The sequence below is a fragment of the Oryx dammah genome, unplaced genomic scaffold (assembly GCF_014754425.2).
Source record: "Oryx dammah isolate SB20612 unplaced genomic scaffold, SCBI_Odam_1.1 HiC_scaffold_20, whole genome shotgun sequence".
NCBI lineage: Eukaryota > Metazoa > Chordata > Mammalia > Artiodactyla > Bovidae > Oryx > Oryx dammah.
The window spans coordinates 9,017,808-9,042,464 of NW_024070204.1; the positions used below are offsets into that span (position 1 = coordinate 9,017,808).

The 24,657-nt window shown below is 50.3% G+C and overlaps 1 protein-coding gene across 1 annotated transcript; it reads left to right on the forward strand.

Moving 5' to 3' along the window:
• The first annotated feature begins 1,729 nt into the window (after positions 1-1,729).
• ROPN1L (rhophilin associated tail protein 1 like) lies at positions 1,730-20,284 on the forward strand. The gene is made up of 6 exons (XM_040262510.1): positions 1,730-1,866; positions 2,186-2,340; positions 8,543-8,666; positions 9,825-9,986; positions 17,883-18,058; positions 20,088-20,284. The coding sequence occupies exons 2-6, from the start codon at positions 2,210-2,212 to the stop codon at positions 20,149-20,151; spliced, it is 657 nt and encodes a 218-aa protein (XP_040118444.1). The 5' UTR covers positions 1,730-1,866; positions 2,186-2,209; the 3' UTR covers positions 20,152-20,284.
• The last annotated feature ends 4,373 nt before the right edge of the window (positions 20,285-24,657 follow it).

Below are 24,657 nucleotides of genomic sequence, written 5' to 3' on the forward strand. Positions count from 1 at the left end.
TTCTCTTTCATATTTAGTAATATTGTACAGTTTTCTTATCTCGTTTGTATTTGCATCTTTTTCCTCACTTGAATATAAGCTCCAAAGATTAGAAAAAAAAATCTATTTGGGGATTACTACATGGCTTCCCTGGTGGCTCAGATGGTAGAGAATCTGCCTATAATGCAGGAGACTCAGGTTCCATCCCTGGGTCGGGAAGATCCCCTGGGGAAGGGAATGGCTACCCAAACTCCAGTATTCTTGCCTGAAGAATCCCGTGGACAGAGGAGCCTGGTGGGGTACAGTCCATGGGGACACGACTGAGCGACTTTCATTTTACTTTCTTTTTTTACTGTATTTCAGGACTGGGACATATTGGGCATTGAGTAAATATTGTTGAGTAAGTGAATGAAACAGAATGAAAATAATGTATATATGGTTAAAATAAAACCTGAAAACCATCCTCCAGAGGCAAGCACTTGTCAGTACTTTGGTGTTTGCTTCCAGACTCTGTGTAAGCATGTGTCCACAGGTACTCTTATCAACACCCGAGTCAGGTGGCATGAGCCCTGGGCAGCTCTGTGGAGTGCTTCTTTCACTTCATATTTCTGAACATCTTTTTATCTCAGTACATAAGTAGCTGTCCCATTGAAAAACTTACAGCTGTATTGTATTCCATTGTGTGAATAAGATTACGATTTAAGTTTTCTGAAAGACAGTTAACTCATTTTATTACATGCTACAGTAAACATTTTTGCCCATATTTATTAGTATTTCTGTAGGATAAATTCCTGGAAGACTGCAAAATCATCAAACATATTTAAAGTGCCACGTTGCCCCATTAATACTTCTCTCTCTCGGTGTATGGAACTCCTTGTTTTCCCATAACGTTAAACAGCCTATTTTCAGTTTAGCAAGTGCTCTGAATTTGGAATCGTGTGTCTTCACTTAGTAGGTAGGCTTCATTTGCTAAGTTGCCCAGTGGAGGAGTTGCGTTTGGGGCCTGATGCCTCTAGGGAAGGAAGGAGGGTTTGTCGGTGGCCCCTTCTGGAGATAGCTCTGTCTATCGATTTAGCAGGTCTTCATCTTCGTGCCTGGAGGCGGGAAAGGAGAGGCTGGTCTCAGGCCTGTTTCTTCCAGTGTGGGTGTTAAGGGCACCTTGCAGCAGCCAGCCAGGAGACCCGGAAACTAGGCTTCACACCTTGCACGCTACCCTAGTCAGCATCCACCAGAATGGAACAGTTTCTCCTACCCGCGGACCCCAAAGCTATTGTATCGGGAAAAAAAGTACCTTATTTACTCCCAGACCCAATTAGATCGGCTCAACCCCACCATCTTATTTAGGAAAACAAGTTAAAATCTTTCGGCTGGAAACTGCCACTCTATAAAGTGGCAGGGGCCAAGTTTCCGCAGGGAGGCTCAGGCCGCGGGCACATGTCAGCTCCTAGGACCTCAAAGGCTTCCTTCCACGGAGGCCACGAAGCATCTCGTTCCAAAGCTTCACCGAGCCAGTGCAAAGGAAAAGAGGGCCTTTTGGCGAATTCGCCGCTCGCAGTTGGTAGTGGGAAATCGATCTAAACGTCCTTTTTTTTTTAACTGAAATGTTCCGCTCGTGCATCCGTAAACTACCTGTTTATGCCAAGCGGGCGCCGAAGGCAGACTGCGCAAGCGCATCGCTCGCCCGCCAGCCCAGCCCAGACCGGCACACGCTGCCAATCCCGGCTCGAGGCCTGTGCGCCTGCGCGATGCCAGAGGGGCGGAGACCGCGCGCGCGTCTCGGTTGCCTGGTTACTGCTGTGAGACAATAACGCAGGGTTTGAGCTTCTGGTCTGTTGCTAGGAGGGGCGGTTGGCTCTCATTTTCAGAGGAGCCTGCGGTGGAGGAGCGGTAAGAGCCTTTCTCCGCCGCCCGCGCCTTGGGAAGCCGGCCCCTTGGCCCGCCTCCAAACCCGAGACCCCCCGCCCCCGTCCGCGCCCCACTCCAAACCCAGGGAGACACGGACGGCCTGGCCTGGCCCAATTTAACCCTGGGACCCCGCCCCCCGCCTCCCGCCCCACAGACCGCCGGCCCCGGCCAGGCTCTAAACGCGGCACCTGGGACCCCGGCCCCGGAACCCCTTGGCAGGCGCGTCTCCCGCGCGCCCCAGGCTGACCGATTCGCCCTTCCTCTCCCCTTTCCCCGCCGCAGCACACCTTGGTTCTTCCAGCTTGGTTCTGGTCTGCGGAGAGCGATGCCGCTTCCCGACACCATGTTCTGCGCGCAGCAGATCCACATCCCCCCCGAACTGCCCGACATCCTGAAGCAGTTCACCAAGGCTGCGATCCGCACCCAGCCCGCCGACGTGCTCCAGTGGTCCGCGGGGTAAGCCCCTCTTGGGCCAGCACCTGCAAGAGCTGGCCCGTCGGCATGTCCAGTCGTGTCTAGTGAACCCTCCTACCTGGCCCAGTGGTCCAACCCTCAGGACACAGACCAAGTACCGACAGAACTTGGCAGTGGTGGCATCTACACCTAAGTATCTGTCTAGGAAACATCATGCGTTATTGACCATGAGACCAGAAATTACTGCACAATGCCCATTTATCTACGAAGTAGTGACACAATTCTTGGAGAATGGTATTTATGCAGGTAGACTGAAATTTATAAAGCAGTAACATGGGATAAAAAGTTTTTGCATTGTGTTATAAAAGTCAAACTATCACAGTCCCTTTATCTTACTTGTGAAATGATTTTACAAAGAGAAATCTTAACGCTTATGTTCCTTGTCATCAGAGAATCCTCCAGGATTAGGTACTTGTTGAGTTTTTTGGAACCAGAGGGACTGGCTCCAGTTAGAGTAAACATCCCAAGAATGCAGTAAGGTTAAACTCTGTCCATCGTAGTTCACAGCACAAGAGACTTGACCGTTTCTTGCAGCAAACATTCTAACCATTTCCAAGAACAGATTATCAATACTTTTAAAGTCACAAGTCAACAGACCTTGTGTGTGTGTGTGTGTGTGTGTGCGCGTGTGCACTCAGCCCTGCTCAGTTATGTCCGACTCTTTGCGACTCTCTGGACTGTAGCCCACCAGGTTCCTCTGTCCTCGGAATTTTCCAGGAAGAATACTGGGGTGGGTTGCCGTTTCTTCTCCAGGCAGAGATCTCTACCCAGAGATCGAACCCAAGTCTCTTGCGTCCCCTGCATTGGTAGGCGGATTCTTTGCCCCAGCAGACTTTAGAATCATTAAAATAAATCCTGATGCTTTTACAGGAAAGCTCTTTGTCCTTTTGTAGTAAACAGACTCAGACTCAGAAACTCAAATCTGTGGTCACAGAATCAGTAGAAATTTAACTTAGGTTTTTTTTTTTTTTTTTTTTTTTTTTTTTTTAGTAATGAGTGTCAAATTTTGCTGAACTTCTCTATAAATTGTATGACCAAAGTGAATTATTACTAGGACGGCTGTAACAGATAACCACCAAATGTGATGGCTTAAAACAACAAACATCTCTGTTCTCTCAGTTCTGGAAGCCAAAAGTCCAAAATCAGTTTCACCAGGCTACACTCAAGACATTGCCAGGGCTTTGCTCTCAGCTGGTAAAGAATCCGCCTGCACTGTGGGAGACCTGGGTTCGATCCCTGGGTTGTTGGAAAGATCTCCTGGAGAAGGGAAAGGTTACCCACTCCAGTATTCTGGCCTGGAGATTTCCATGGACTGTATAGTCCATGGGGTCGCAAAGAGTTGATACGACTGAGCGACTTTCACTTTTACTTGCTCTCTCTGGAGACTCCAGGGAGAATCCGACCCCTCCCCGTGCCTTTTCCAGCTTCTGGAGCTGCATTCCTTGTGCTGTTGGGCTCCTGGGCCCTTCCTCCATCGCCAGCACTGTGGCGTTCTCACATGTACCTCTGCCTCCCTCCTCTAGGAACACTTGTGATTGCATTTAGGAACCATCCAGATAGTCCTGGATGGTGCTCCCAGCTCAAAATCCTCTCTCAAATACGTGAGAAAATTTGAGCATGTATTTGCTCAAAATAAATGCAAACTCCCTGTTGCCATGTAAAATAAGATCCACAGCTTCCGGGATCAGGGCCAGGGTATCTTTGGTGCCCTCACTGCACCTACCAGACGAGGCTGCTGGTTAACCAGCACTTTACCTCTAACAAATGCTTCTAAAAGACTCTGTTCTTGCCCAAAATTGTGGTCTCTGGATTTTTTTTTTTAATAATTCATTTTATTTATCTGTTTTTTTTTTTCTCTCTTTTTAGTTTTGCTGAGTCTTTGCTGCTGTACACTGGCTTTCCCTGGTTGTGGAGAGCTGAGGTTACTCTCTAGCTGCTGTGCTCGGGCTTCTCACAGGGGTGGCTTCTCTCGTCACAGAGCACAGGCTCCAGGGCGCACAGCCTTCAGCAGCTGCAGCATTGGGCTCAGTAGTTGCGGCTCCTGGGCTGTAGAATATGGGCTCGGTGGTTGTGGTGCACGGGATTAGTTGCTCTGTGGCATGTGGGATCTTCTGGGACCTGGGACTGAACCCATGTCTCCTGCATCGGCAGGCGGATTCCCATCCATTGGGCCACCAGGGAAGTCTGTGGCATCCGGTTTTAACCATTACTCAAGCCTAAATAAAAGATAACAGCTTTTCAAAAGAGTTTATTCATACTTAACCAAACCTTCCAAGATTTAATCTTTTTTTTTTCTTCTTCTTCTTGGAACATTATATTTGGTAACACTTTAGAGGCAACTCTTTTAAGCTTCACTTTAATTGAAAAGGCTTAATCAAGAACCTTCTGAATGTTGCATGCCGCTAATTTCGTTTTTAAGAACAATTTTGGCGTTGAGGAGAAAAAGCAGGCATTGTTCACGTGTCTCTGCTCACTCAGAACAGAATCTGTTAGGCAGAGATGTTGTTCAGGAGAATGTAGAGTGGTCTTTGAAAGATTTTGTAGCGACTGGGGTTAAGACAAGGCAGGAGAGGAAATAGCCTGTGATACAAGGATCATGATAGGAAGGAAAAACAACGAGAAACCAAGCAGGGAGCCAGGATGCACTAGCTAGCTAGCAGGCACTCACAGGAGGGTTCTTGTCAGACGAGGTTGTCAGGAGGCAAAGGTGGTCCAGCCTGGCTCCCAGCCTCTGCTGTGACTCCGCAGCCCATTGGCTGTACCTTATTATGTCATTGAGCCCTAAAGCCTTTTGCTCACGTGCGCCTTCTGTGCATGTAACGTAAATTGGCCTGGCCACTCAAGCAGGCCTCCTCCACCCTGGCTCTGATGATGCTTTGACTATACAGACATTTGTCAGCAAAATGATGCTTTTTAATACACTGTCTAGGCTGGTCATAGTTTTCTTCCAAGGAGCAAGCGTCTTCTAATTTCTTGGCTGCAGTCACCAAAAGCTCTTTGGGGGAGTGTGAGGCTGTCCTGTGCATTGTAGGGTCCTTAGCAGCCTGTTGACCTGCACCCACCAGGTGCCAGTAATACCAGTCAGCCCTGGTTGTGAAAACCAACGGTGCCTCCAGGCACTGCCTGTGCCTTCTTGGGGAGGGGGCACTGCTCTAGAGGCTGCCCCGAGCCTGGGGCCTGCTCTGATGGCTGATGAGGAATAGTCTGGGTTGTTGTTCAGTCGCTCAGTCGTGTCCAACTCTTTGCGACCCCACAGTCTACAGCACGCTAGGCCTCCCTATCCATCACCAACTCCCAGAGCTTGCTCAAACTCATGTCCATCAAGTCAGTGATGCCATCCAACCATCTCATCCTCTGTCGTCCCCTTCTCCTGCCCTCAATCTTTCCCAGCATCAGAGTATTTTCCAATGAGTCAGCTCTTCGCATCAGGTGGCCAGAGTATTGGAGTTTCAGCTTCAGCATCAGTCCTTCCAATGAATATTCAGGATTGATCCCCTTTAGGATGGACTGGTTGGATCTCCTTGCAGTCCAAGGGACTCTCAAGAGTCTTCTCCAGAACCACAATTCAAAAGCATCAATTCTTTGGTGCTCAGCCTTCTTTATGGTCCAACTCTCTCATCCGTACATGACCATTGGAAAACCCATAGCTTTGACTATACAGACCTTTGTCAGCAAACTGATGATTTTTAACATGCTGTCTAGGTTGGTCATAGCTTTTCTTCCAAGGAGCAAGCATCTTTTAATTTCTTGGTTGTAGTCACTATCCACAATGATTTTGGAGCCCCTCAAAGTGAAGTCTGTCATTGTTTCCATTGTTTCCCCATCTATTTGCCATGAAGTGACGGGACCAGATGCCATGATCTTAGTTTTTGGAATGTTGAGTTTTAAGGCAACTTTTTCACTCTCTTTTTTCGCTTTCATCAGGAGGCTCTTTAGTTCTTTGCTTTTTGCCATAAGGGTGGTATCATCTGCATATCTGAGGCTATTGATATTTCTCCCTACAGTCGTGATTCCAGCTTGTGCTTCATCCAGCCCAGCATTTTTCATGATGTACTCTGCATATAGGTTAAATAAGCAGGGTGACAATAGATGAAAACCCTAGTTAAGATTAACATGGTCACATGCAGCACCCTTCCCCCAGCCTGGCCCTTTAGGGCTTCAGATCTACATTTGTCTAACTCATAGCTACCTGCCTTTTAACTTTCCCTCAAACCATCAAGTTAACGAAATATGACTGTATTTGTCCTAAAAGCATGAAAACAAAATTGAATTTGAGGGGTGGAGAGAGAAAAAGGGTGTGAGATATAAAATTCCTTTTAGTCTGGTGAATGTCTATTTACCTACACTTTGTTACATGTTCTGAGATGTTTCTAATTATTCATATATCTAAAAATTTTTATTGGAGTAGAGTTTATTTACAGTGCTTTTCTAGTTTTGAGTGTATAGAAAAGTGATTCAGTTATATATATATCCATTTTTTTTTAAGATTCTTTACCCATATGTATGTACATGTATGTATTAGTTGCTCTGCTGCTGCTGCTGCTAAGTCACTTCAGTTGTGTCCAACTCTGTGCGACCCCATAGACGGCAGCCCACCAGGCTCCCCCGTCCCTGGGATTCTCCAGGCAAGAACACTGGAGTGGGTTGCCATTTCCTTCTCCAATGCATGAAAGTGAAAAGTGAAAGGGAAGTCATTCGGTTGCTACCCCTTGGACTGCAGCCCACCAGGCTCCTCCGTCCATGGGATTTTCCAGGCAAGAGTACTGGAGTGGGGTGCCATTGCCTTCTCTGATTAGTCGCTCAGTTGTGTCCAATTCTTTGCGACCCATGGACTATATAGCCTGCCTGGTTTCTCTGTCCATGGAATTTTCCAGGCAAGAATGCTGTTGTGGGTAGCCATTCTCGTCTCCAGAGGATCTTCCAAACCCAGGGATTGAATCCAGGTCTTCTGCATTGCAGGTAGATTCTTTATCATCCGAGCTACCTGGGAAGCACTCTTTACCCCTATAGGTTATTAGAGAATACTAGGTAGAGTTCCCTGCGCTATACAGTAGGTCCTTGTTATATATATTTTTATATAGTAGTGAGTGTATGTCAGTCTCCCAGTTTATCCCTTCTCTCCACATTTCCCCTTGGGTAACCATAGTTTTTCATATCTTTTATATTATTTCCTGTGATCCTGGGTGGTTTTGTGTTTTATTTTCCTGAATATGTCATTTTTTTGATGGTGGGAGAGTGATGTGGGCAGCAAATGTCATTGTTTCAGGAGCCGGTCTCCACTGACACGCGTTTTGCAGAGACCCCACGTGGCATCCCTCCCCCTCCCTCAAGAAACCCGATGTGCACCCTCTCCTGAGTTGTTGCCCCAAACTATCTCCATGCCCTGCTTATTCCCCGAATTAGCAGCCATCTCCATGTCCCAGAAAGGAACAATTAAGGGGGAAAAAAGTACCAAGCAGGAAAAGTGAAGGGTAGGGAATGCCGGCACCTGACTCAGCCAATCAGGTGACTTTGCTGCTCGAGGGGGTTTCTCAGACCTGCATAGGCAGAGATGCTTGAAATCCTGCCCCTCAAAAAGCGGCAGGGCCAAGTCTGCAACTGTCCAAGTGGCATGACCTTGCACATGACCTTGCACTCGAGCTCATGTGGAGCCCTGACCTCCACCTCCTCTGGCAGCATCTCGGGACCTGGATGGGTGTTTGCTTGATAAAAGTAGCATGTGTTACTGGAGACCCCCAGGCGTGCCAGACGGGGGGCCCCTGAGTCTGGAGCTGCCATTGTCCCCATTGTGCAGACAGGGAAACTGAGGCACAGGAGAAGGTGAAGTCCAAAAGCTGAGTGGAGGAGCCAGGAGGGGAGCCTGGGCCAGGGGCCCCAACCCGGTCCTCCCTCATCACGGCCTCCCTCTGGGGTTGGTGATGAAAGTGCCCGAATTTGAGGGTTGCTTGTGTGTCAATGAATCCGCCTGCCAACGCAGGAGATGTGTGTTCAATCCCTGGGTTGGGAAGATCCGCTGAAGAAGGAAGTGGCAATCCACCCCAGTATTCTTGCCTGGAGAATCCCACGGACAGAGGAGCCTGGAGGGCTACAGTTCATGGGGTTGCAAAGAGTCGGACACGACTGAGCGATTGAACAACAGCAGCATGTGTCGATGAAGCTTCAGAGATATCTGTTGTTGTTTCAGGTATTTTTCAGCTTTGTCAAGAGGGGATCCACTGCCCGTGAAGGACAGAATCGAAATGCCCATGGCCACTCAGAAAACAGACACAGGCCTGACTCAAGGACTCCTTAAAGTTTTGCACAAGCAGGTATCAGAGTCTGTGATCAGTCAGCTGAGCATGAGATAAAGCTGCAGGACCTCCACGATCATCCATCCACAGCCCTGTGCCCCCTGCAGGGAACCTTTGAGGTTTAATCAAGGAGGGAATCTTGAATTCAGTGACCTTCCTCCGGTTTAAAGAACCCAAGATCACTGTTCACAATTGTATAGACATACACTTTCTTTTTTTAAGTACTTGCGTTAAGATGCAAGAGGCTGTTGGACTGAAATGAAAGGTTTGAAAATATGGAATTTCAGACTTGGGGGTTGCAAGATCCTTTTTGAAATATGAGTTTATAAAAACTATGCTAAACATGATAAGCTGCCACCTTCTTCATCTGAAGGGGTATCTGGTTTCCAGCCCTCCTGAAAGCCCTTGAGACCCACTAGCTCACTTGGAGAGTTCATAGAAAGTGTGTTTTATCGGAATGATTGGGCTGTATTGCCAAAACAGATCAGTGGTAGAGCCCTGAGTTTTAAAGTGGTTTGTCCCCAATATGTGTTCCTGACCAGGGTGCTGACTTCTATACATGGGATTCTCCCACAGCTTTCTCGCTTAAGGGAAAATGGATAATCACTGAAAGAGAGAGGTAGTCTGGGGAAAGACACGCGAAAATTGCTCAAAGCTCTTCCACGCAGAATACTGCTAGCAGATCACAGAAGTCACCCATTTTCATCAAGTTGTCTTAAAATAGTAGAAGGAATACATTTATTTTCTGGGTTAAAATTTCTCCCACTTAACTGTCAGCATGTTGTGGAGTTGGATTTCATTAGGTCTGTTGAAGTTTATTTGTGTTGTGAAGTGTTGCAGACAGTAGAGAATCAGGCTCCTCGTGTCTGTGTGCTCATTTCATTAAGTCATAACATGCCATGTTCGCTTCACAGTCCTTTTTTCTCTCAAGAAGTAACTTGTTGCCAGTCTAGTTCCCAGTACCACCCACCCCCCCGCTTCCCTGCTCAGGTAGCCCAGCTCCCACGACCACACACACATACACCCCCACCCCTCTCCCCTCCCCTGGTGGTGGGCTAACGGTGAAGTTCATCTTTGAACGGGGATGGGTACTCTATTTAAGTCTTCTTAAGCATTATGTGATTTCTTGGGTCCTCAACTTAACATTGATTATGTCATGCTGTGTTTTCCAAATAGTGTAGCCACAAGGAATATGTGGACTTAGCAGATCTTGAGCAGAAATGGAAAAATTTGTGCCTGCCTATAGAAAAATTCAAAGCTCTCCTGCAGCTGGATCCTTGCGAAGACAAAATCGAGTGGATAAAATTTTTAGCACTTGGATGCAGCATGCTTGGTGGGGTACGTACCTACAAATAGCCTGTTAATAATTCTGAGTGATCGTAGGCCTGCTGTCCAAATAATTTAGCTGTTTCAGTAACTGTAAGAACACTCTTATCACTTTAGTAACGCTCATGATTTTAGTCATTTTGTCTTAGGCAGTTTTTTTCAGATGCTTATTATATTTTAGGCTTGTAGTTACTTTAACTTACAGAAGTTAAATACTTATGAGTGCCTCAACGTGAAAGATGTTAACAATAGATAAAACATGTAGATACCGTGAAAATGTGTTTAGTGTTTAGAAGAGAATGCATCAATGACTTTTATGAAACTATACATCATTTGACAAATTGATAGGTTTCCCTCTTGTGCAAAAAGAAATAAAATTATCTTCTATTTTAGTTAAAATCAATTATTAGTCACCTACAGCAGTTAAAATCGATTATTAGTAACTTAAAGCAGATACCTTGCTGATGTTAAGAAGTATAACCCATACAGGTTTAGGACTGAAGACACAGACATCCCTCCAGTCTGAACTGAGAAGGGTGGTGGGTGTGGTGGGGAGGGGCTGGAAGTCTAGAGCCTGTCTTCAGCTCTAGAATTTGAGTCGCCACGTGAGACACAGGGGTCAAGTCCACTTTCAGTGTGTGAAGAAAGGGACTGAGAAAAGAACCAGCTCCTTTTACTGCTGAGACCAGGTGTGCAACCCCATCCCTTCAGTCTTTGGACCCCAGAGCACATACTTGGCTAATCCTTAGTCCTTGCTTCGTGGGGCACCCTCATCTTGGGTCCCTGCACAAGCCTCCTTGATTCCGTTTAACTCTCTAGCAGTACTTTGTCTGACACTACCTCACAGGGCCACCGAAAGCTAACTGCCTGCAGCTAACCTTCCATCCTATCCCCGCACTGCCCTCCACGTCAAGCATCGGCTGCCCTGAGCGCCTGCTTCCGTTGAGCGCATATGGACCCCCAAGAAGTACTTGACTTAATTTTAGCTGGTTTCAGCTTTATGTTGTCACTAATCTTCTGGAACTCTTCTTTGATTCCAAATTAGATTTCTCTTTGTTCATCTGCCTGGCTACAGACGCTCCGGTTCATTCACCTCCCTCTGCTGTGCAGTGCCCGCTCTGCGAGCATCGCGCACTTTACCACCTCTGTCCATGGCCCCAGTGAGAAACTCGGAAACCCCAAAAAAGCCGGGAGTCAGGCTGGCTGCTCCCTTTCGTGGTGTCCCTGCCCACAGGTGGCGTTTCCCGCCAGCCCTGGGCTGGACAACCCAGACCCTGTTGCCACCTGTCTCTGGGCTCCGAGGCCACTGAGGAGAATCGCAGTGGGGTGTCACTGAGGACAAAGATGCATTTAGTTACTGGAGGAAATTTTATGTGGCTTTGTTCATCCCGAGCTCCGGGAAAGGGAGATTTTAATAACACAAAATGAATACCTAATATTTGATTTGATGGTTTATTCCTCTAAACTTGGTTTATGAGGCTTAGATTTTTATAAAGATGGGAAATCAGAATATTTCATCTTTGGGGGATCCATCTTTGTAAGTGCTTCCTCCCAAATCAGGAGAATCAGGCGCTAGATTTCAAACCAGACCAGCTTGTGTTTTGCAAGAGGAGGCCTCATAGCTGTGTGTGGGGCATGACGCTAGATGGAGACATTTGTTAAGGATGGAGCTTCCCTTCCGGACTAAAGCCTGGGCAAGTGACAGGAAAGAGCACACTCACTTCTCTTTTCTTCCCGGAATGTGTCGCTCACCCCATCAGCCCGTGGGGGTCCAGCACTGGCCCCTGACTAAGCCGCCTGGGCCCGGACTGGGCCGTTGACTCTCTCCTATTTCTCTGTAGGGAGCCCACCCTGGGGAGGGGGTTCAGGTGTGAAAGTCCCCTGCTCCTCTGCCAGGCAGAGTTCAGAGCCTGGGGTGCCCGCTCCATCCTGGCCTGCCGCCCCGAAAAAAAACCCAGGGCAGGGCTAGCTGTGGGTCCATCGGGGCTGTGATGGGCCAGGCCCAAGGGGACATGTGCTCTGTTGACCCACCGGTGCCCCTGTTGGTGGGACAGCTTGAAGACGTCCCAAAAGCCCGGCGATGTGACTTCCGGGAGACGGCTCTTTGGGCAGATTGGCACCTTAGCACTTGTCTTTATGCTTAGAAGAAGGAAATGTTCAGAAAGGAGCCAGTGAAGAACTGAAGCGGGATGAGAGGGAGGAATTTCTCATGGATGACTGCGGTCCACTTCTCCGCACACTGGACTGCCGTGAAGCTGGAATCTGGTCACTCTGCCTCGCTGTGACGCAGCAACTCTGGCTGCTCCGCCTGCGGTGTCTCGTGGCTTGTGGCTTTTCAGGATCTCTTTGGAGTCTCTCTAGTTGGATGAGTTGAGTCCTCTGCAAAGACTGGAACCTTCTCTGAGATTTCCGAGCCATATGTCTCATTCCTTCCATGGATGTCTGTCGATTGCTGCTTGGTGTGGGCTGTGCTCTGAGTGCCAGGGGATCTCGACACCCCATGGGCGACATCTGGTATATCCTCTGAGCCCCAAGTGCTGCTCTGGTTCTTGAGTGGAAGCTTCAGATGCGATTGGGGGGAGGGCACGAGAGCAAGAGCATCAGGGGGTTCTGCCTCAGGAACCTCGGCCATGGGCAGAGGGGCTGTCTCCCAAGGTTCATGATCGCTGGGTGAGATGACCACAAGTCTGCGTTGTGATCTTCACCTAATGTTTCTGCTGCCCCATCAATGTCCTAAGAAGTGGATCAACATTTTTCATCTGTTCTTTTTTTTAAGTATGGAAATCTTTTTTATAACATGAAAAAGTTAAAAGTTGACCATAAGGAAGACTGAGCACTGAAGAATCGATGCTTTCAAACTTGTGGTGCTGGAGAAGACTCTTAAGAGTCCCTTGGACAGCAAGGAGATCAAAGCAGTCCATCCTAAAGGAAATCAGTCCCGAATATTCGTTGGAAGGACTGATGCTGAAGCTGAAACTCCAATACTTGGCCATCTGATGTGAAGAACTGACTCACTGGAAAAGAGCCTGGGAGAGATTGAAGGCAGGAAGAGAAGGGGATGACAGAGAATGAGATGGTTGGAGGGCATCACCGATTTGATGGACATGAGTTTGAGTAGGCTCTGGGAGATGATGGACCGGGAGGCCTGGCGTGCTGCAGTCCATGGGGTCGCAAAGAGTCGGACATGACTGAGCGACTGGACAACAGCAGCAAAACAGTTGTGGACCAAGTCCACCTTCCCACGCGCCCCACACAGGACTGAGGAAAGTCTGCAGTGACGAGCTGCTCCCCCAGCTCTGGCTCGTCTTTGAAAAGCTTTTGAACTTCCTCATTCACGGGAGTGTCCCTCCGTGTGTACAGCTGCAAATATACGTGTGTCATCTGGATGTATTGCTTACGTATGGCCGTCGTTTCCAGTGTTCTCACCAGGTGTGGGAATGTTTGGAGCCCTTGTCTGTTTTCTCTTTAATCCTCTGAGCAGCCCTCTGAGGAAAGCCCTGATCTCGGAACCCGTGGGCTGGAGGGCTGAGTGGGGCGGAGGGCAGGGGGAGGCAGCGGGGTGGGATTTGAACTCAGACCCCGGGCTCCGGAGCCACCGCTCCTGGTGGACACAGGGGGGATCCCTGTGATGACTCTGTAGCCCAGGCACTGTGCCCCCACAGGCTGGGACACGCCCCAGAGAGTGCCAACTCCCCGGCCTTCCCTTTGATACCATTTTATACCCTTAAAGCGAGAAGAAGAAAGAAAGTGAAGTCGCTCAGTCATGTCTGACTCTTTGCGACCCCATGGACTGTAGCCCACCAGGCTCCTCCATCCATGGAATTCTCCTGGTGAGAGTACTGGAGTGCGTTGCCATTTCCTTCTCCAGGGGATCTCCCCGACCCAGGGATTGAACCCGGGTCTCCTGCGTTGCAGGCAGTTGTTTTACTGTCTGAGCCGCCTGGGAAGCCCTGTCCTAAGGTGATCCGCTCCCTAAAACACTGTGTGCCAGCCTGCCGGCCGCACTCACCCTGGAGGCCTCAGACCCCCATCGCACCCAGCTGCGGGCCACCCGTGGGCTCTGGTGTCTCTGAGCACCGCGGGGCCCTGGGTGCTGGAGGTGGCATCCTCCAGGCTGCGCTCTCCCCTGGTTCAGGTTTCCAGTGGGGCCTCACGAGCCCGTCTGGAGATGCTCACCTGTGAGCCTCAGGCCGCAGGCTCATGTACTAACTGCCTCCCAGCTAGGAGACAGCTGCTCCTGCCCACCACACCCCAGCTGTGCGTCCGCTCCGTGGGGCTGGGGGCGGTGGGGTCAGTGGATGCTGAGCGTGCTGGCCCCTCCGTCCCTCCAGCCCGAGGCATTGGCTTCACTCACATTCGAGAATGTGGCACTAGCCACGAGCCCCAGGCCCGTGCTGTAAAAGGAAGCTTGTGAGGAAAGGAAGTAAAACAGGGCAAGACGGGGGGGGGGGTTCTTTAAAAATGAGACCTGGGGGTCAGTGCCGCTGCCCGACGTTGAGTCGAGTCTCCCCCCCGGAGCTCTGGCCACAGGGCAGGAGCGAGTGCCCCCCACTGTGTCCTGTGTTCAAAGGGTCAGGCAGAGTGTGGCCCACGTTGTTCATTCCCTGCAGCTAAAAGGGACCCGCCGGGGGCGATACGGTGGCTCGCGGTGTCGCAGGACAGCAGCTGCCGCACGGGAGACTGGAGGGGCCCACAGGACCAGCACTGCACGTGCTCGGGAGGCCAGGTCTCTCTTGCGTCTCCACTCGCATCTGAGATGAGGCCTCGGCATGCCTGGGCTTCCCTGGTGGCTCAGACGGTAAAGACTCCACCTGCCAACGCAGAAGATGTTAGAGACGCAGGTTTGATCCCTGGGTCAGGAAGATCCTCTGGAGGAGGGAACTGGCAGCTCACTCCAATATTCTTGCCTGGAGAATCTCATGGACAGAGGAGCCTGGAGGGCTACGGTCCCCAGGGTCACAAAGAGTTGGACACCACTGAGCAACTGACACTTTCAGACGTGCACACTGTACCAGTGTGCACTGCAGCCGCCGCCTCCTGGACCAACCACCAGCAAGAGAATAACAAGCAGCGGGTTAGTGGAGCTACCGCCCAGAAGATGAGTCCTTGTAGCTGGTGAGCAAGTAGCCTTAGGACCCATGACCCATCGGGTGAGAGAGCTGTTGTAGGGAACAGAGTTCCCAAGCCAAGCAAGTTGCCTAATGAGTCCTTGTGGACATAAAAACTGCTGCGAGTCTTTGCGTCGGAAATGTTAGCACCGGTAATGTCATCACATCTTTGTCAGGGGAAGTGATGCCAGCATGTTTGGATCCATTTTTTCCCCCTAAAATACCTCTTCCTCGGAAGCGCTGGAGCAGCAATCTTGAAGAAGAGCGTCTGCTCTGGCTCCTTGCCAGCTTCCTCCACCCCTCAGCCCTGCCGTAGGCCCCCAGCCCCGCCTCGATGACTGTCATCCGGTGTGTGGGCTCAAACAGCAGGATCTAACAGAGCAACTAGTCTCTGAGACATTTCAAGCAGGGAACCTGTAAAATACACAACTCTCTGTTCACCTAGTCCTCCCTGGGGATGGTCTTTCGGGGAGATGGTGCGTGCGGTGGTCCCTGCAGAAATGAATAAATGAATGCCACCATTTTTTCTAACTAGAGCATCCCCTCACCCCCAGAGCTGGGCTAACGTCAGGACTGTGGGGTTGTCCACTCACCCTCCGCATCCCGTCTCAGCAGGGGCCTTCGGTTGGGGTGGGTGTGGATGGTGATGGTTTGCAGACACCCGGAGTCCCAGCAGCTGGTGGGGGCGGGGGGCAGTGTGCGCCCGTGGTCCAGGCTCACCCCTGGCCCTGCCACTTGCTCCCCGAGCCAGCCCAGAGGTGGGATGTGCTGGTCAGGCCCGGGCTTGGGATGCTGACTGCTGAATTCCCATCCCAGCTGACTCATCTGGGTGAGTGACCCGGCTTCTCAGCCCCCTTGACCCCATCTCGCACAGTGACCATGAGGAGTGAGTGAGATGACCAGTCCATCTCTCGGGGTTCCTGCTGTGTGGTGATGCCGGGCCGTTAGCACTTTCTGGGCAGGAACCTCATTTCGGTGCCCCTGCCTTGCTCCTCCCACTGTGGGAAGCACCGCTGGTTTCTCTCTGATGTTCACTGTGAGAGCCTGGTCCATCCCCTGGCGGTTGACGAAGCTGGTGTGTAGTAAGAGGACCTCAGGGAGGCCCTGTATCAGGGCCTGTTTCAGCAGCCTGTCAGAGCCCGGAGGGGCTCCGGCTAGCATCTGGCCAGAGGCGGGCCCCCTCGTGGTCTTATAGCCTCAGGAAGTGAGTTCTGCCCACCCCCTTGGGAGGCTGGTAGTGGGTCCTCCAATAGTCGAGGCTCTGGGTGAGAACCAGACCTCTGCCGCCACCCGACTGGTGCCTCAGAGGAGCCGGCTGGCTGGGTGGTGGCTGGATAATGACTGTGTTCAAGGCCTGGCCCCGGCCCTCTGCGTGTCCCTGAGCCGTGGGACTCGCTTCCACACAGCTGCTCTGATCCATTCGGCCTACCCATGCCCTCCCCTCCACCTGCTGCCTGGCCCCCACGTTGGGGAACCATCCTCTGCAGCCAGCCCCCCCCCCCCCCCCGGTTTTCCTGGCTCTCTCTTCCTCGTGAGCACAGCCCACGTTTCATTCCTTCAGGAGCTGCCCTGGAGGGCTCCGGTCTGTCCCAGAGGCTCGCATCTGCGCTCTGTAGGACCCGCTGTCACTGTGGCAGCCCTCCATTTCAGCTCCCTGAGGGCAGGACAAGGGCCTCAAATGCGGTGAAGACACGCCCACCAAGGCTGATTTCCTCCCATCTCGCAAAACTGCTGGGGATTTAAGTCCAGTTCAGTCGCTCAGTCTTGTCCGACTCTGCGACCCCATGGACTGCAGCACGGCTCCCTGTCCATCATCAACTCCTGGAGCTTACTCAAACTAATATCCATCGAATCAGTGATGCTGTCCAACCATCTCATACTCTGTTGTCCCCTGCTTCTCCCACCTTCCATCTTTCCCAGCATCAGGGTCTTTTCCAAGGAGTCAGTTCTTAACATCAGGTGGCCAAAGCATTGGAGTTTCAGCTTCAACATCAGTCTTTCCAATGAATATTCAGGACTGATCTCCTTTAGGATGGACTGATTGGATTTCCTGGCAGTCCAAGGGACTCTCAGGAGTCTTCTCCAGCACCACAATTCAAAACCATCAATTCTTCAGCACTCAGCTTTCTTTATAGTCCAACCCTTACATCCATACATGACTACTGGAAAAACCATAGCCATGACTAGATGCACCTTCCTGGGGTGTTTGACATGTGCCAGGGCTCCCCTGACCCTCACCCTCATGCCTTGGTGACTAGAAGGGGTCGGATGGAGGAGCGTCAGCATGCTCTGGAATGTTCTGGAAGCTCGAGCCACGTGGGGGCGGGGAGGAGTTCTGGCTGAAAGTCAAGGATGCAGTGGAAGATGGGGTTGAGGGGGTGTGTGACCCAGGTTTGCCGCTGCCCCAAGCCTGCTCAGGGCCCTGCCAGCCCCACTCCCCCACCACGGATGGCCCAGGTATGTTGTGGGGCCAGAGGGACTGGTGTGCAAGTTGCCTTGTCCCTCCTCAATAAGATCCAGGCTTCCTCTTGTCTCTTTAGGAGTCATTCCCTGTTTAACATGAGAGAGAATCTGGAAATCAAACTTTTTTCAGGTCAATTACATCCTGATCGACCCTTTTCTTTTTCTTCCTTGTGGCGATTGTAAATTCCCGGTAGTTCTTAGTTTAGACCGCCGAGAACATACTTGGGGGAGAACTTCTGTAGGCTGTACGCAGGTGTCTGTCGGCGGCTGTCTTTGCTGTCTTTCTTAGCTCATCGCAGCGGTAACCGTTTCCCCGCCTGCCCTCTGCTGTCTCCAGTCACTGAACACTGCGATGAAGCACCTCTGCGAGATCCTGACCACGGATCCCGAGGGCGGGCCCGCGCGCATCCCTTTCGGGACCTTCTCCTACGTCTACCGCTACCTGTCGGAGCTCGACTCGGACATCCCTGCGTCGGACACCGAGGCCTACCTCTCCTCGCTGAAGGAGAGCGCGTAAGTGCGCGCCCCGGGGCTCTCGGCTCTCAGAGATCGATCGGGCCTTTGACGGGAGGGAAGGAGCACACGCCGAGCCCCCCAGCCCCGAGGTGTCAGGTGTGGCTCGGTGGTGTGAGGAGGCCGGGCGGGGGCGCCGCTCAGCGCGCAGACCTCACATCCCGCCCGGGCCTTCTTAAGCACGGGATGTGCGATGGTTTAACACCACGGTGCGTTCAAAAGGAAGAGTTCGTTTCTCCACAATGCAACCCAGAAATGGGTCCCCGCAGGTGGAGGGAGTCCAGACTCCCCGCGTGAGTGAGGAGCAGTGGGAAGTGACCCCGTGCACCTCGCCCCCCACCTGCCCCCGGTGCTGCCTGCAGGGGCTGTGCCCCGCGAGGGAGGAGCCGCCCCCCAGGTGTCGGCTCCGCGCCTCTGCGGGTCTGAAAGGTGACGTTCGCCGGCCTCTGGACAGCGGGGCCGCTCCCCAGGCCCCCAGGCGCCCCTGCCCAAAGTCCCCCGAGCCCCCACACCCGCCACCTGGAGCCACAGGACAGGTTTGCGGAGAGCCACGCGTGCCGTGCCGGGACGTAGTGGTGGTGCGCGCACGCGTGTGTTTGTGACGGCAAGGCGACGGAGCCGCTGATGGCGACACTGACCGTGTCAGTCCCGCTGCCCGGCCCGGGAGCCCGCACCCGGCAGGCCCGTCCCCACCTCCCAGGCTTTCGTCCCCTCCCCCCGCCCCCCCCAACCCATCTGGGGTGCTCCGGAGCTGGCCCCTCCCCTCCGCCCCTAAGGGGAGCCGGGCGCCCCCACAGCCCTCACCTGGAGCCCTCGAAACCCCTTCCTCTCCTCCACCCTCCAGAATCGCATTCCCCACCTCCCCACCCCACCCCCTCCCCCTCCCCCACCCCCCACGCCCACGGGAAGGGGCGAATGGAGTCGCTCCTCACTCAAGCGGGGAGTCAGAACTCCCCCCGCCTGCAGGGACCCATTTCTGTGTTTCATTGTTAAGAAACGAACTCTTCCTTTTGAACGAGCCCTGGTGTTTAAACCATTTGACACCCTATGCTTAAGAAGGCCGGTGGCGGGATAACTCGCCCCCCTCTGAGTTGCCCGTGGGTTCTGTCTGGCCTTGGCCCCCAGCTCCAAGCTCCGATGTCAAGTGCCCACTGGGCCTCCCCTCGGGGACGTCTGGTGCACCCCTCAGGCTTCAACCATCCCAACAGAAATGCGTGGTTGCCCAGCCTGAAAGTATAGGTAAAGGGCATTTAACTGCAGGCTGCGAGGTGGGAGTTTATAACCCGGTGTTTACAATTACAAAGACAGTAACCGGATTCTGCCTGAGCAGAGGTTGGGCTCCTGAGGTGGGAGGTCCCTGCACCCAGGAGGGGCGTCCACTCTCTATCGTTCAGGGAGATGTCCACTCTCTATCGCCAGGTGGCTCCAATGGGAGGCTCTTCCTAAGGTGTCATTCCCCTGGGCCCATAAGAGGTGGTTCCTTTTTATGGTAAAGTATGTTTCAGAACCACTAACTTGTGTTCCTATTACTTTTAAATATGAGCCCTCAAGGCAGTTCTTATGTTCCCACTGACATGGAAAATGAACATTGTTCCAGTTCAGTATTTTTACATCTAAGATGCTAGTAGAAGTTTACTAACGTTCACATCTTTTAAGAAATAAAACTGTCTGTAGATAAGGAGAAAAGTCAAAAGACGTTGTCAATGCCAAAGTTTGATAGACTTAAGACACTCCTTTGAGCTCTACTGGATCAACTTTTAAAATACTAGAAAGATCCTCTTTATACTAGTGACTAAATTTGAGTTGTCAATAAAAAAAAAATTTAAACCTAGTACTAATTTTTTTTCACCTAGAAATATATATGCATTTTTCAATGTAAGAAAATAGAGTGCTTTATTTTTAGAGGTAATAATTACTGATTTGAGACCACAGTCAATTTTTAAGGTAAAGCTAAATTATGCTATATTGCATAGAAACAGTATGATGTGCAGTAAGAGATTACTAATGAGTGTCTTTGTTTCCCATTTAGAGCTGCTAGAAAGAATGGTATGATAGGTCTTTCAGATTTCTTCGTTCTAAAGAGGAAAATTTAGAAAGCCTTGAAAAGAAAACTCAGAAGACAGGCCATTAATACAGAAAAGAACACATAATACAGAGAAGAACACATTTTAATGTCAAAATAGTGCCTTTCAAAACCTTGACACCCAATACATGTCATTAACCACATACGTATGTAGTGTGAGTTTTTCTTGTAATGGAATGTGACCCATGCATCATGGGGCCCTATTTAGTGATTCAAAGATGCTTCCTCCTTAGAATGAAAGCTGTGACTGACCTACACAGCATATTCAAAAGTAGAGACATCACTGTGCTGACAAAGGTCCATAGTATAGTCAAAGCTGTGGTTTTTCTAGCAGTCATGTACAGATGTGAGAGTCGGACCACGAAGAAGACTGAGGACCAAAGAATTGATGTTTTTGCACTGTGGTGTTGGAGAAGACTCTTGAGAGTCCCTTGGACTGCATGGAGACCCAACCGGTCAATCCTAAAGGAAACTGACTCTGAATATTCACTGGAAGGACTGATGTGAACCTGAAGCTCCAATACTTTGGCCACCTGATATGAAGAGACAACTCACTGGAGAAGACCCTGATGCTGGGAAGGGCTTCCCTAATAGCTCAGTTGGTAAAGAATCCGCCTGCAATGTGGGAGACCTGGTTCAATCCCTGGGTTTGGAAGATGCTCTGGAGAAGGGAAAGGCTACCCACTCCAGGATTCTGGCCTGGAGAATTCCATGGACTGTAGAGTCCATGGGGTCGCAAAGAGTCAGACAGGACTGAATGACTTTCACTTCACTGATGCTGGGAAAGATTGACGGCCGGGGAAGAGGAGGGTGACAGAGGGCGAGAGGGTGAGATGGCATCACTGACTCAATGGACAAGCTTGCTCAATGAGCAAGCTCCAGGAGACAGGGAAGGACAGGGAAGCCTGGAGTGCTGCAGTCCATGGGGTGGCAAAGAGTCGGACATGACTTAGCGGCTGAACAACAACAACATTTAGTGATTGTTCTGCTCCGTGTTCTCCTAAGAGCCTCAATTGCAACACATTCACAGCAGAGAAATGACCCAGGGAAAGCAATCTGTTTGGAGGCTGCAGAGTAGGCAGGGGGAGGGGCAGGGTAAGATCAGCTGTACCTCCTCTTTCAGAAGTTCTGAGCACAGGAAGGCAGAGGCCCTCCGCTCGCTGGCCGTCACACCTGGGCTCCCTGGGAGGAGCGTCTTGTGCTGAAGCTGGATCTTCTCTGTGACAGGACGGCCCCCGGGACTTGCTGGCTGGGAGAGCATCCGCCGATGGGAGGCTAACGGGGCCACCAGCTTGGACCAGCGCCTGGTCCACTGCACAGAGACGAGCAGTCTCTTTGCTTTCTTCATATAAAATCTTCAAAACGACAGAGCCAACAAATACATCTCAGATTATTCTTCTGAGAACTGGGGAATGGTTTGGCTTGTTGGTTCTCTGAAAATGTGTTAACCATGCTAGTTGTCAGTTTCACCGGTGTTCAAAGATTCGTGAAAACCCAAAGTTTTAGGGAGACCCATTTGTTAGCTCAAAAAGTGTGTCATTTTTTGCAAACGGGTAAAGTATGTTTTTCATCTGGACATGAAACTGCTCTATTTGAGATGATCTTTTGCCTAGACTTCCACTCACCCTCCAAGTGAACAATATAGAGAGTTTGTTCATAAAATTACAAGAAACTTACCAAAGTTGGAGTTTTAAAAGGTTTCACAATTTTTGGAGCTGCTTTACATCTTCTTAAAGTTTGCTCCAAAGAATTAAAATATTTTTTCCCCTTCTAATTGTAAACCCTCCATGCATGGGGATAAGCAGAAAGACGCCTGAGGTGGCAGGTCAGTGCAGTGGCAAATCACGTGAAGCGATCAAATGTGTGCAGGGGACGCACTGCAATGGGAAGGGACGTGTGGCCCCGTGGACTGTAGCCCGCCAGGCTCCTCTGCCCATGGAATTTTCCAGGCAAGAATTGAGTACTGGAGTGGGCTGCCATTTCCTCCTCCAGGGGATCTAAGGTACGCTCTGTCCCCTGGGTGACAGTGATGTGTCAGGGTAGGTGGCTGGGCTGTAACAAATGAACCTTCTGGTGGGAATGTTGATGGTGGAGGAGGCTGTCCGTACATGTGTACAGGGCTGGGGGAGACATGGAATGAAGTGTTAATTCCTGTGGGAATATGGGTTCCCGTAGACCATCCCGCTGGCGAACAGGCTCTGGGGTTTGTCCCTGGTCTGAAAGAACAGCTCCTCCTTAAGAGTAACTTTGCCATGGAATTGGAAACGGCATTCCCTCCAACACGTTCAGTCCCCAGAATTGTTTTGGTCTGATTTAGGGCTCTGTCAGGTCCCTAAAATTCAACCAGAAAGAACTTGACCCAGAAACATTAACTTGCCTTTGTCTAAGTGAAACAACAACTCACTCCAGTATTATCACCTGGAGAATCCCTTGGACAGAGGAGCCTGGTAAGTTATAGTCCGTATTGTCGCAAAGAGTCAGACACGACTGAGTGACTTTGCACGCACAAAGGGAGGGTGCTTTTCTATCCCACTTTTGCTGGAGCACCTCAGTGTCGTGCCGCTGTGTGTCCACCAGGCACACAGTGCCAGTCCAGGCACGTGCCACTGTGTATCCACCCTGGATCGTCCGCTCCTCAGCAGCCAGCTCCCAAGCCTCCAGACAGCAGCCTTAGCTCACCCCCGTCCTCGTGGGGACATGGGCCCTTCCTAAGACACAGCTGAGTCACCCTTGTTCTCCTGCATGCCCTGCATTTTTTTTTTTTCTGTTTTAAAACTTGTGTAGGGGGCTTGGCTTCCAGTCAGATTGTTCACGGTCTTCGGAGGGCTCACTCAGATGATTTAATTAAAGAGACCAGTGATTTTGTCATTAAAATGATAGAGTTTCAGGAGTTCCCTGGTAGCCTAGTGGTTGGGATTCTGGGGTTTCACTGCTGTGGCCCAGGTCCAGTCCAATCCCTGGTCTCAGAACTGAGATTCTACAAGCCATGTGGCCACACACACACACACAAAAGATTTCGTTATAAGTCACTCATTTAACTTGCGATTAGCCGTTATTTCCTGGCAGGCACTGGCATACTTGTGAATTCTTGTGACATGAGAAAAATCTATCTTTACAAACAGTTTTCAAATGCAGTGAGATTTTGATGTCTACTTGATTTAACAATTAATGAAGAGCGAATATATAAATTAATCATTTGTAGAATTTGATTTTGCTATTACTATTTTCATAATTAATAACTAATCAATGTGCTGGATAAAATAAACCATTCAAACAACTGAAATTTTTGAACAGAGGAGCTCTAGACAGAGACCAGTTCCTCTTTTCTGTGGGAGCCTGGGGGTGGGTTCCAGTAGAGCCTGACTGTGAGAGGCTGAGGGTGAGGGCTCAGGTGATGCCATCTGGGTTTACCTTGAGAGAGAGAGAGACATTTCTGAGTAAAGTCACTTAGAGAAGAGACTTTGACAATGAGGGAGACTCAGCATTCAAAGGGCTTCCCAGATAGGTCAAGAGGTAAAGAATCCGCCTGCCAATGCATGAGGCATAGGAGACCCAGGTTCGGTCCCTGGGTGGGGAAGATCTCCTGGAGGAGGGCATGGCAACCCGCTCCAGTGTTCTTGCCTGGAGAGTCCATGGACAGAGGAGCCTGGCGGACTACAACCCATGAGGTCACAGAGAGCCAGACACGGCTGAGCACACACACACTGCGTTAAAAACAACAATCCCTGGCATTTGTGAACTGTGGGTTTGGAAAGTACCTGCTCTCCCTTGATGGCACAGGGGTGGGTTGGGGGAAACCAGGATTGGAAAAGCCACAAATGCAAATTAGCCAAAGGTGACTTTGGTATTAGAAACTGGCTGTCTCATCGAAAACACCATGTCCCTGCAATGCAACCGGCAGATGAATGGATTTTCAATCTATTGTCAGCTTCTGTTTTTTTCCGCTTTAAAGAAACTGAGGGTTGGTGGTTTTTTTTTTTTTTTTTTTTTTTGGTTGGTATTCATGATGTATAAGAAAGAGAAAAAGGCAGAAGTAGCAATGATTCTGGAAACAGACCATCCCCTGGCAGGATGAAGTTCACTGGGGAAGACCAGTGATTTTGTCATTAAAATGATAGAGTTTCAGGAGTTCCCTGGTAGCCTAGTGGTTGGGATTCTGGGGTTTCACTGCTGTGGCCCAGGTCCAGTCCAATCCCTGGTCTCAGAACTGAGATTCTACAAGCCATGTGGCCACACACACACACACAAAAGATTTCGTTATAAGTCACTCATTTAACTTGCGATTAGCCGTTATTTCCTGGCAGGCACTGGCATACTTGTGAATTCTTGTGACATGAGAAAAATCTATCTTTACAAACAGTTTTCAAATGCAGTGAGATTTTGATGTCTACTTGATTTAACAATTAATGAAGAGCGAATATATAAATTAATCATTTGTAGAATTTGATTTTGCTATTACTATTTTCATAATTTGCAGCCTATCATTTTTTTTTTTCAAGACTTAAACATTTTCAAA

Bases quoted from the DNA above. Each gene is read 5' to 3' on its own strand.
- ROPN1L (XM_040262510.1), top strand. From the start codon at position 2,210: ATGCCGCTTCCCGACACCATGTTCTGCGCGCAGCAGATCCACATCCCC. The intron at 2,341-8,542 runs GTAAGCCCCTCT...TTGTTGTTTCAG, and splicing joins GTGCTCCAGTGGTCCGCGGG to GTATTTTTCAGCTTTGTCAA. The intron at 8,667-9,824 runs GTATCAGAGTCT...TTTTCCAAATAG, and splicing joins TTAAAGTTTTGCACAAGCAG to TGTAGCCACAAGGAATATGT.